This window comes from Lepidothrix coronata, unplaced genomic scaffold (genome assembly GCF_001604755.1).
Source record: "Lepidothrix coronata isolate B3197 unplaced genomic scaffold, Lepidothrix_coronata-1.0 Scaffold168, whole genome shotgun sequence".
NCBI classification, from domain to species: Eukaryota; Metazoa; Chordata; class Aves; order Passeriformes; family Pipridae; genus Lepidothrix; species Lepidothrix coronata.
The window spans coordinates 2,008,095-2,020,949 of NW_016690348.1; the positions used below are offsets into that span (position 1 = coordinate 2,008,095).

The 12,855-nt window shown below is 33.1% G+C and overlaps 1 protein-coding gene across 2 annotated transcripts in view; it reads right to left on the reverse strand.

The window, feature by feature from the left end:
- RYR3 (ryanodine receptor 3) overlaps window positions 1–12,855 on the reverse strand; it is a 218,916-nt gene that overhangs the window by 131,093 nt on the left and 74,968 nt on the right. For both annotated transcript variants that reach the window (XM_017829727.1, XM_017829728.1), the window contains 7 exons: window positions 11,749–11,917; window positions 10,641–10,776; window positions 8,907–9,002; window positions 8,082–8,200; window positions 5,483–5,616; window positions 4,628–4,869; window positions 2,347–2,539 (listed from right to left, as the gene is read on the reverse strand). In XM_017829727.1, coding sequence (XP_017685216.1) covers window positions 2,347–2,539; window positions 4,628–4,869; window positions 5,483–5,616; window positions 8,082–8,200; window positions 8,907–9,002; window positions 10,641–10,776; window positions 11,749–11,917 — 1,089 coding nt within the window. The remainder of the gene's footprint in view (window positions 1–2,346; window positions 2,540–4,627; window positions 4,870–5,482; window positions 5,617–8,081; window positions 8,201–8,906; window positions 9,003–10,640; window positions 10,777–11,748; window positions 11,918–12,855) is intronic.

A 12,855-nucleotide genomic window follows, 5' to 3' on the forward strand; every position in this document is an offset into this window, starting at 1 on the left:
GGCTAAAGCAAAACTAATCATTTACTGTTGTATATTTAAATGTTTCTCACTTAAAATCAAACAGTTGTAAGTTGTGAATTTTTTAATGGATTTAAAGGATTTGGAAACACAAATCTACTTTAAATTGGACTGTTACTCTAAAAATACTATCAGGACTATTGGTATATAACTTAAAAGTTTTAAAGTAACTTCTCAGTGCACTCAGGCAGGCAGTTGGCTCACAAGAGAAATAAAAACCCAAACAAAACATTAAATCATAAGACTTAAATCAAGCAAACAACATTATACCAAATATTACAACTGGGATGAGCTTCAGAAGCACAACTAAGATGCCTAATAAACCCCTAAAGTGTTCTGTTTCTCCTCAGAGATATATTTTTCACATAAATTTAAGAATATACCAGGAAAACAACAGAGATAAAAACTGCCCAGCTGCATACTTTGGTCCTCAAGTAGGCAAATTCTAGAGATAAACAAACACAGAAAAGTTTAAAAAAACCCTACCCTGTTACCTCTACAAATAGCCTCTACATTTGTTGTGATGGAGTGACAAGAAGCCTATAGAAATTCTAGAGCTATCAGATCAGCATATTTCATTGACATTTTTAAAAAGAGGAGAACAATTAAGACACAGAAGTTTTCTCAAACAGAGTGCACATAAGCACAGGTCACAAATACCTGAAATGGTTTAATGTTCACAAGAAATGGACTATTACTGAATAATTCTATTATGCATAAACTTTCTAATTTAATTTTAAAAATGCGTTGTTTAAAATATTTGAATGTTCCCAAGGCAGCTAAATATTTGAGATGACAACTCTGAGTTTAGATGTCTCTTTATGGAAAGCTCCCACACATATCACAACACCTTAAAAATAAAGGAGTTCAATTTTATCCTAAGACCTAGAAGTCTAACTTCCTAAACAGACAAAAGTCAAAGAAAGAATTGAAATTAAAAACCTCTCATTCAATTCTTCCCTTGCCAGCTACAGATGGGTAAATAGCTCATTGCTTCCTTCCAACTTGCTCAATTTTTCTGAATTGTAGCAAATCTCACTTGATCTTTATTTTCTCATTTGTTCTGAGGTCTGTTTTATCCCTGCTCTTCACTGCAGCATCTAAACCTCCATACAGGCTGTATCTTCCTATTGCTGCACAGTCTCTTTTACAAACCTGAACACTCCAAGAAGTTGTGGCTTTATTTTTTTCTCTTATTTTAGTAGAAAGGTTCAAATCTTTTGATTTGAAAAACTTCTTATACTTTGTCTGACCTTAACCTTCTAAAGAACTCTCCTAAAATCAAATATAAAGCAACATAACTCCGAAGGACAGGAGACAGTGAAGGTCTCTGACAAGGGTATAGAAAGGAAAAATTGATGATGGAATGATGAAGATGACTCAGAAGCAGAGACTGAGAAATTCACAGATAGCTGAGAAAAACTAGATAAACCAGAGCAGAAGTAGAAACATAAGAGTTTGTGCCCAGAACACTCTTCTCCATTCATGAAGTCAGGATTCCCATGTAATAACATTTTCTTTCATATAATAACAGGCACAGAAAATTATATATATCAGGTACTAAAAACTACAAAAGAAAATGCTCTCACAAATATACAAGCAACATCAAATAAGAATGAAGAAAAATAATTACACCAGTTTAGGCAGATTTCTTACAGAAAAAAGTAATGAACATTTTCAAAATCTTTGTACAAATGCAGCTACATAGTAGGGTCACTTCCAGGGAAAAAATGAAAATTGATTTACTAAGCCTTTCCCAGTCCTCCTTTATTCTGCTTGATTCTACAGATTTTCCGAATTCACCAAAGGTAAAATAACTATTAAAAACTGATTACAGTAAGTTCAAAACTCAGTGTTTTAGAAACAGAACAGGTAAGGCATGGACAATACTAGTAACAAGATTCCAAAAGTGATTCTCATCAGTTTTTTTGTTTCCTACTCTGAATATAGTATCACTTTTCATGATGATTTAGGCTTTTTACTCCCTGCTGAGAAAGCCAGTGAGAATTTTAATTAGTGTCAAATCTGGTGTTGTGTTTCTAACGTCCTTTTTTTTTCACTGATAATTGGAATGAGACAAAATTAATTTCCCCTAGGTCACTGAATAATCATAAAATAATAATTTTCAGACACTGTGACTTACTCAAATTGCTTACAGGTTCACATTTCACTTTTAAGTGAAATCATCACTGAACAAATCAGCACTTTCCTGACTTCCTCCCAGCTGCTAGTTTGGCAGAAACAACAAAACCAGAACAAAACAGAAGAAATCATAAATGAATTTGGACAAGACAAAAAAGAAAACAATTAAAAATAAGTTGTACTTACTTTACACCTGCTGATAAGCTTACAACAGGGAAGAAAAACCCTTCTGTACTGAAGTTCTCAAACATTCCCTGTACAGGCTGTCCATTAATGCGGAATGAAATGCTGGGTACACCTAGATCCAAACAGCAGCTAACCACATCATCAGATGCTAATAAATGCTGATTGACAGATGCTACAGCTCTGGGTACTCGACCTAGGATAAAAGTATTCAGTAATCAGAAGCTTCAAGCAGGTTCTTAGAGGTTTGACACTGAAAAAAATCAAGCTTTTTCTTCATAGTCATTAAGACATGATCTTGCCTTCATCTGTTTTATGAACAGTTCTGTTTTTAGAAACAGTGAGTTAACATTCTTAAAACTGATATACGGCAGAAAACTGCATAAACTGAGTGATTAACTTGAAACCCCTGACACTGTTCACAAGACAGAACATGCTGAGCTGATATGCGAGTCCACGCTGATGCAAGAGTAATGAGGCACAGAAAATTATACCCTCTTTATAAAACTAACATTTATAGATCTATTTTTCTTTAGTTTTTGTGAAATACCAGATTCACATATATGTGAATATTCAGCAGTAAGACACTAGAACAGGTTGTCCAGAGAAGTTGTGGATGCCCCATCTCTGGGAGTGTTCAAGGCCAGGTTGGATGTGGCCCTGAGCAACCTGGTTTAGTGGGTGGCATCCCTGCCTGTGGCAGAGGGTTGGACCAAATGATCTTTAAGGCAGCTTCTAACCCAATCTATTCTATGGTTCTAAAATTCTACTGGAGTTGTGATTATGGCCAATATCCAGGTTTACACAATCAAGAGGCAGAATAGTATACCGAATTATCAAAAAATGGATCAAGAATTTGATGGGCCAGGTTTTCTTTATCAACTACAGCCATACGCTAAACAGACGGAGCTTAACTTTCGCTGCCTGGGAAGTTTAGACTTTACAGACATGCACAGGACTCAGCTCTTATAATAGCAATTAACTAGAGATAACACATCTGAAGTAATCTAACATTTAGATATAACTACAGTTTTTCAATCCAATGAATGTCTCTTCAGATTTCCTTTCAAAACAATTCCCTTGAAAACATTATATTTTACCTGTAAAGCAAGTCTAATTAAGCAGTTAAGTACTATTCCAAATTACTGTGTTTGGAACTTCTTAAGAACAAGTCAAATCAACTGTCCAGGGCAGTTTAAGTACCTGAAATTTTCCCTTACGGCAGGAGATGAGATTTAAGAGACTTTCCAGTACTGTATTTCTGAGGTTTAATTAAAGTTTAATTTTGTATTAATGATTTCTAATGGCTGGATGTTACATATGCCTCCCAGTCTTCTCCCAAAAAACATAACTTCTGACATTGGATAATTGTTCAGAAGTGCTAAAATAAAATATTGAATTATGTGTGCGCATTTTATGCTAGAACAATGCTAATATAATTGATAAATGAAAAGTCCCCAAATTAGAAAATGATAGAATTAATGTCATAAAATTAACTTCAGCGTATTTATATGTGATGTACTTAAAACACACCTTTTAATTGCAAGACCCCACACTATTATTTTCTGAGCAATTAAAGAATATCTAGATGTATATAGCATTTAAAGGCACTGAGAAATAAGGGGAAATTAATGATTTTGCCTACATGCTTTGAAAATCGCACATTAAATCATGACCCACAAGTTGAACAAGCTAAAAAATAATATCATTTACTGTGTATGCAAAAGAGATCTGGAAGAAAAAATAGCGTGATACTTCAAAATTAAAGACTGTACACACAAGGACTAAAATAACAAAGCTGGTAATACTGTAGTAACTATTACTTTTCATTGAAAAAAATGTCTTTTTATGAAGCTATTTATCAAATTTTTAATTCAATTTATTAAATCTATTAACAAGTCTAAGGATAACTGTCATTTTTCTTCAACTGTAGATATAAAATAAAAGAATAATGCAAATGTAGATCCCTATAGAATTAACTCATCTGAGATCAATGCATCCATTGATTTTGAACAGATAGAATGAAGTCAGCATTGATCTAGATCCAGAAAATGCCATTCCTTGATCAAAATCATGAAAAAAGAAGCTATCTACTAAAAAGTCTGATTGGTATAATTCAATATTGGCTAACACTTCTGTCAAGAAGTCTGATCTGAACTTCTAAATAACCCAGAGTTCTGAATGTAGATCATTATAAAATAACATGTTATGTAAACAAAGGTACTGAACGGAAAGGTAGGTAACTGCTAAATGAAAGATTAGTGGTAGTTCACAAAGTACTTACCAGACCATAGATGAAGGCCATCAAAACCGTAGGAGTACAGGTCATCACCAACACCATTGCCCCCCCATCCTTCTCCACCTCCAGGATAGGGGGCATAACCCGAAGTAGAGGCCCATCCAACGCGTAAATGGGTGGGTTCTGCCGTCAAGAACGGATCAACCTGATCAATTATTAACTCAAAGTACCACTTCTTGTATTGTGCAGAGCCCTCAGCAACACCCAAAAATATGTTTGGCCTTATGCTAAGAAAGAAAATGGAAGCCAGTTAGTGTAAACATAAAATGCAACATAATAATCATATTGCTGTATAATTGTCAAATTCACTTTACAAATATAGTAAGTGTGTAGATATCCACATTTTCCTTACAATATTTTAAAAAGTGACCCATTTTATATAATATTATAAAGCTGCTGTAGAATCATCTTCTAAAGCAGAGTTCCATGCTTTGAAAAACTTACAGTCAAACGAGAAATAACAAGATCATTTCCGAAAATCAAAGTGAGGTTGCAAGGAAATCATATCCCTCTTAAAACACACAAGTACTTCACAGTATGTTTACACGCTCTGTTTTGACTCAGAAACAAGCAACTTTCACGTTTCAATTTCAGAACAGATCTTACTATTAATTAACAATTTCTATTTGAGCACAGTTCCCATTACGAAATGCCCTATTGTTAGGAAAAATGTTTTTTTTTTCAGAAGTTAATACATAATACAGAAATGCTTCCCAAAGTGTGTGTCTCAATATTGAAATCTATGGGACATTTCTTAGGTTACAGTATTTCCTTCAATAAATTATTGAAGATACGGAAGTTCCTTTTTTTTCTATATAACAATAAAACATGTCACTATACCTTGTCACATCATTAATCAAACGTGTTTGCAAAAGTAAGTCTCTTCTAGGCAGTAAATTGTCACAAATCAAATTTTGATTGGCACGAACTGCAACTCCATTGCAGACACAGAGAGAGCAAAGCACATCGAGAACCTTAAAAGAAAAATCAGAAAAAAGTAGGGTAAAGGCAGCTAACTATTCTACTAAAGTAGGGTAAAGGCAACTACTATTCAGTTGACAGCTTAATTTACATTCAGAATAGACCTAAAGGAGGGAATATAATGCACTTTACCATTATTGTTTTCTAGATACTTTTCACATATATGGATCAAGTGTAGTCCATGCTAGCAATAGAGAATATCAAACATTCATGGAACAGAAATTCTGAACACAGGATTTTAAAAATGCCTCAAAAACCTTCCTTTGAGATACCCTATTCTCATTTTGACTAGAAAAAATCAAAGCTATAGAACAACTATATGTCAACTCTTTACAATTTTTAATTAAACCTCTTTTAAATTTTGAAATATAAAATGGAATTATTTGATAAATTTCCTGCAGCCCAAAAAAATATCAGTGCAAAATTAGTGGACAATTCTCAACAGCAATTCTCTGACTGCTTATGAATCTCTTCTAAAAAGAATATTTTCTATATGAGAAATAATCCATTTATTTTTAAAACTAAAAACACTTGAAAGAATTCACCATAAAGCAAAACAGAATTTCAGAAAGATCTTAAACTCCTACTTTCTTTTTGTTTTGTTTTAGTCTGAAAATTGAAAGAGATTGACATAATTCTTCCATAGATTACTGACCCAATATGTTTTGCAAGAGAGAACAGAGTAACATAGTGTTGTTTAATGCTGAGGGGCAAAGCTGCACACTTCCACAAAATAATAGGAAAGCTTAAAGATGTACTTGAGCTCTGACAAAGAATCTTTGAGCAATGAGCCCAAATGGTGTAAACTGCTACAGATCACCTAAAAGATAAAGCCACATCTTCACACTGCTGATTACCATTTTGGAAACTATTCTACTACACCAGGAGCAGCAGAACATACCATTCATTTTAGCTACTGCTCTCATCTGCCCAGTGAATTTAGCACAAACAAACCATCAACAGCAGTTTAAGCTAATATATTGTGGAGTTTTCTATGCCCTAGCCCATGCATTTTCCTTCCTACCATCTCTGCTGTTGGGCAGAAACCTCTAGCAGAAGGATAGAGGTAATAACTTAAAGAACTACATAAACTCTGACTGGTACTGAGCTGTAAAGCAATATAGTAACATTAATGATTACCAGTAGCTCAGAATTTACATGTAAACTGTTTAAATAATCTCTGTGGGTTTGCTGACTGTAGCTCTGACACAATGCTTTTCATTTAAAAAAATCCTTCAAATCAAAAAATCCCACGACAATGTTACTTATTAATAGTACTGTTTCTTATTCCCTAAATCTCAACAGAATATCTAATCTAGCAAGAGAACAAGATATATTGTTTGTGGAATAACAAATAAATTTATTACTTCCCATTACTTACTGAGTTTTAGTCAAAGACATTACAAATAGAAGGGTACAAATCCTTTACCCAGTATAGTTCTTCTCCTATGTACATATTTTCTTTTTCTGCTGTAAGTTCTCACTATAATTCCTACATTAAGATATTCCAGCTGAAAGGTTCTTTGTAGGTGACTGGAATAGCACAGTAATCTTGCTAAGAGCTAAAAATAAACTAAGCTTACTGCTGTAATTTCTATTTTTTTTCTTATGACTACTTATATCAGTTCATGCTCCTTAACCATGCTTAAAAGTACTGTTCTCCTTTACTGAAGTTGGTTAGGTTCTCTGTATTACTGATTTAAAGGAGAAGGTAATTTCAGCTCACTAAAACTTTCTCTGCTCTTCCTCGAGGTTATCAGTCTTTCAAATAAAATTTTAATTGAGGAAGGAAACTCACATCAGAAAATCACACATAAACCTATATCTTCGTCTGTGTTGTGATGTCATCCTGATCGCAGCCAGAAACTCTGTTCACCTTCTTCTATCATAATAAATTGCATATTGTTGTCTAAATTAATCTCATCCAGTATTTCTTCTGGAAACTCAGGGTTTTTTTCTTTCTTCTGAACACCTGTGTTTTCAGATATTTGAATTATTTTTCTGGTTTCTCATTTTATTTTTTTTTCTGCTAATATTATTCTTACTCAAGATACAAATTACTCTGCAGGATACAGTTCTCTCTTTCTGTAGATCAAAGGTAGTCCACTGCTTCTGCAGAGCCCTCCGTCACAAAGCAAGCTACTCTGCCCACTTTCTTACAGCCACGAGAATGCTTCATTTTCTCAGTAAATCAAATGTTCTGACTGGATACCAATATTTCTTAACTGTTTGCTTGTCAGACATATTTGCTGTATTTGAAAATTTCTGAAAAGCAATTGTATATTACACATTCTTTTAATCTCAAGAAAGCAACTTTGCAGATGTACTTTGAGGTTATTTTATTTCTTTAGGGGTACTAGAATCACATATTTCCATGCAGAAATTTCTCTTCCCCCTCCCCACACCCCCCCAAATCACTGTAAGATTATCAATAAATTCTTAGTTTTTCCAAACATACCTTGTAATTTCGCCCATGTTTATCCAACAATGAAATAATGGATTTGATGTGTTCCTCAGATATTATATTTAAAGCTTCTGGGCTTTCAATCAAGATGCAGTGCAATACTTCCAAAATGCCTATATAAAAGCCACAGAAACAATGCTGTCATTAAATCACCTGCACAATTGAACACAATCTAAAAGCTCAGTGAATGTGTATCTTACAAGATGCCATCTTTTCTCCAGACTAAAAGGAGGATGAAAACACTTTCACGGAGTATTAATATGATTATTACACATTAGGAATAAACACCTAATAAAGCTGTTAATTCCTGTTTTCTTTTGAAAATAGCCACAATTTTAAAACCACTTGAGGAAATTGCAAATTTAGCTCCTTCCTTTCAGTGAGAGACATAAAGGTTTTAATAGGGAGCACTGTATAATATATCAATATTTTGTTGAATATTTCATAGTGAAAAAAACCCTGTTATCTATATCTTCATGGGTTTTGTATGCATGTCCACAAACTGGTGTTATTTAATGGTGCAATAGTGTTGCTACTGTCTTACCCAATCCATTAATTCACCCAAGTCATGTTCAAAATTCATTGGATGTGGCATTGCACATACCAAACACATGGAACCAAAAAACGCCACAGAAATATCTCTAAGTGTATCACTTTTTTAAATTTAAAAAAACAAGCAAACAAAAAAACCCAACCAACCAAAAAACCCAACAGCTTATTTATTTTCTAATGCATATTGGTTTCAAGGGAAACTGCTCTGACAATAATGTAAGACAGACATTAACTGATGGTTAATTTAAATTGTAAAATGAGTCTCACCTGAGGAAGATTCTAATCTATCCAATTTACTGATTAACCAATCAAGGTTACTGGAAAATTGAGCACAATTGTTTCTGTTGCCACGAATGAGAGCAGCTGGAAAAAACAGGGTATAATTTTATAACAGGAGATTTCTGTTTGAAGTCATCAATGTTTATCATATGCATTTTAACACTTTTTTTAGAGTAACTTCATGAAATAATGAACAAACCGGTCCACATATGTTACAGTATTAAAGAATCAAGATTTTCATTATTTTGAATATCAGCAACTGACATAACTTCTAGAGAGCACATAGCTTTTGAAGTTGACTGGGATCTACTGGATAAACAGGAATTTTTTGTTTTGTTTATGCTTTATTTTGTAGTTAAATTTAAATAAAAGTTATCCACCACCTTTGCTTAATGCGTATGTCAAGCACTGTCATGATCACAGGGCTGAAATATTTCTTTTTCTATTTCTTCCTACCAAGAGTGGGAAGACCATATGTAGAAGTTTAAGATGAGGTGCAGGTTGTGTTCACTGCTGTTTAGTTCTACTTTCTGATTACAAGTTATAGAATGCATAGCTTTTAGCATTTCAGTAGTGCAGAATGCAATATTATTTGACTGCACTTTGAAAGTTCATTAACAATCAGGTCTTTCAAGCAACACTGGTTTTTTTCATCTAGAAGTTATCACTGATCATAGGGGAAAAAAGTAACAAAAAAGCACCTTCTGTATACAGTTGTCAATTGTTTTTTATTATGAAGCATTAATATTTGTTACATCAGAACAAGTGTGTTCAAAATGTACCTGCAGATGAAAATCAACAAAATCTGAAAAAGGTCTACATAGCACCGAAAACATTTTTTTCATCCTACTTTTCTTTAATTTCATAAGACTAAAGTAAAATGCAGGTAATGGTAACTTTCTACTTTCTAAAGCAATGAGAAGACTTCACCTGAAGCACCTGCTGTCTGTGCTATGTGAATAACCTCACGCTTCAAAGTACTTCCCCTTGTTTCTTTTATTATTGTCCTGACTCTCAACTTGCTTATTTTACTATGGTTCAGAACTAACTTTCTTTGTAATGAAATTAGAATGTATGTAAACTCCATTAGAAGACAAGATTCTCCTATATGAGGAATAACACAAAGCAGTATCAAACTAGAAATTTAAAGAAATATACATATAAATATTTTTCCTGCTCTATAATTTTGGCCCTTCTACAGCACAGCAGTAGTCTGCTCTAGAAACCATGAAAACCACTGGAAAAAAATATTTCCACTTCTGTTTTATATAATTATTTTTATTAACATTTAAATCTAAGTCTCAAGTAACAAACGTTGAGGTCAGCAGACCTGACTATTACTTTTAGACTTCCTTCAGCTTCACATACAAAGACTGTTTTCCAGTTTCTCTAATTTTTAAAATAATAATTCACATCTATTTGCATACCGCAGGTACACTTCAATTATTTAAAAAAAAAAAAAAAGCTTTTGGCATGCTTTACGGAACTTTTTCCTAGCTGAGATCTATTTCTCTGCTGTATCATTGCTCAATAAACTCTTTCCTCTGTAATAACTAGCAGTAAGCATACGGAAGAAAATCTGTAATTTACACAATGGAATGAATAACACAGTGGTGTTATTTGACCATCTTTGGTCAAGGGTCTTTGATGGTGAAGCAGCAAGTAGAACATAAAGAGTACATATCCTGTTTTTTTACATTAGTATGTTTTTGAAGAACTTACCTAATAATTTGTAAAGGAGATTCAAAATTTCTTTCCATGCAGTACCATATTCTTCTCTTCCAACTCCTGCAAAATGAGCTGTGCTGTTGTAGTCATTTAAGCGATCAATGCAATTCAGAACTAGTGCCAGCATTCCCTAAACATGTGACAGAAAGTGAACTGTACATAAAAAGGTATTTGTTGTTGCCCTTTAGAAAGTTTTTTTTCCTTTATAAATTGGAAAGTTGCATTATCTTAAATTTAAAAAAAAACAAACAGCAAAACAACAATTGTGCTTACAAGATTTGAATATGTGTATTTCTGTATAAAATAATTCCTTTTAGAGAATGATTCAATATTGTTCCTTACTCAACTAAGTATTATAAAAAATAAGGAAAAAAAGCTGACAATAAAGGTTTTTAAAATAATAATGAACAGCCTTTTTTACATAAAATCTTCCTTGCATAAGAAGAAAACCCTTTAAATTTATATAAAAAGGAATTTTTATTGATAAAAATGTGGAAATTTTACTATCCTATAAAATATCTGTAAAAAAAATTTTAAATACTGAAAGAGATTTTTAACTTCAGTTTGATTGCAGACTCAAATGGTATTGAAAACCTGCAAGCAATTCAAACATGTCTAAAAACATTGTAAAATATGTTTACTATTTATACAGAGACATAGTTATTCTGTTTTCGGAGAGGAGCAATTCAACAATTATGTAATACATATCCTTCCCTAAAGGAAGCATTCTTCCAGTTTCTAGAGATAAAAAGTTACTGATTCACATCCTGGTGGGCAGAAAAGACATCAGAATTCACATCTATTATTGATCCAGGTTTTATTATTCATTTGGGGTATCCAACTTCTATAACTTCTTGTCAAAACTGTTTCTTGCAAAAATGACATCTCTTTAAAGATGCTCAGAAGTAATAAGATCAAATTTTATAACAGAGGGTTTGTAGCCTGTGACAAGTGTGTGTATGTATATATATATATATCAGCTACAGAATGTTGCATTAGAGAACATATGTATACATCTAGATGATAATGTTTAGATTCTTCTCAATGTTTGTGGCACAATAGACTTGAAATTAAAATAATGTAACAATTCCTCTCTCTGTACCTCTTCTTTGAATAAATTTTGTCTGTTTTTGAGTGAGCGGAGTTTGTTTTGCTTATCTTCATGTTGCAGGTCTTCTTCAGGAAGCTGGAAGTATATAATAAGGTCTTGCAGAGTCTGAGCCATCTCCTCAACAGGCAGGGCAGAGGGTGATAGTGTTCTGTTGTTTCCACTATGGAAAACAACAAAAAAGACTGGCAGCATTAATAATTTTCCCACTGTAATTTACGGTACTGTGTAGCAGCCAATTTTCTGTTGGTATCTAAGTCGAGTTTTGTTACATATATGACATATGCTTATATGCATATGAACAACAGATGATCTGAACTGAACATCATTCAAACACCTATTATTTGTGTGCCCAGCACTCATAGCTTCCAGAAGTGGAATCATGCTTCCCTTTCCGCACTGATGTAAACAGTTTTATGGTAATTGATTTTGTTTAGATACTTTAAATTCCTATTGATGATTTAGATGTAATGTGCAGATGAGCTAAAATAGTACCAGTTATTGACGGTACACACTCCCAGTCTTCTAGAAAAACAACACAAAAATAACAGGTAATCCTAACCATAAATTAGATCTTCTGTATCTATTCTATATAGGAAATAAGGAAGGGTGGGATTTAAAAATGGAAAGCATTTCAAGGTATCTCAGTTGTTGGTAAAATAATTTCTCTTTCCTGTTCAAATATTTTCTCAATCTTGTGTGATAACCCAATTTTCCATGGCCTGACTCACTAGTATAAATAGGAGGAGCTGATTGCTGGCAAACGTGGTTCTGTCTTCATATCCTCAGCCCAAGAAATATAAAGGAGTAGTGTAGGACCTTGAGATCCTGAAGCAATAATGTTTTAAACACATACTTGTATAATGGCTTTTTTGGAAGGAAATACTTAATTACAAACTCATTTTCCTTTATTTTTTCATCAAGTAGGTAGTAATACAAGGATATCCACTTGATCATCATAATTAAAACTTCTGCCAAGCACTATGAAAAAATAGTTTCTTCAGTACTACATACATTCTTATAGATTTCATTGTATATTCTTATACAAAGTTCTAGGTATCATAGAATACTTATGAATGGAGTTAGATTGAGATCATTTAG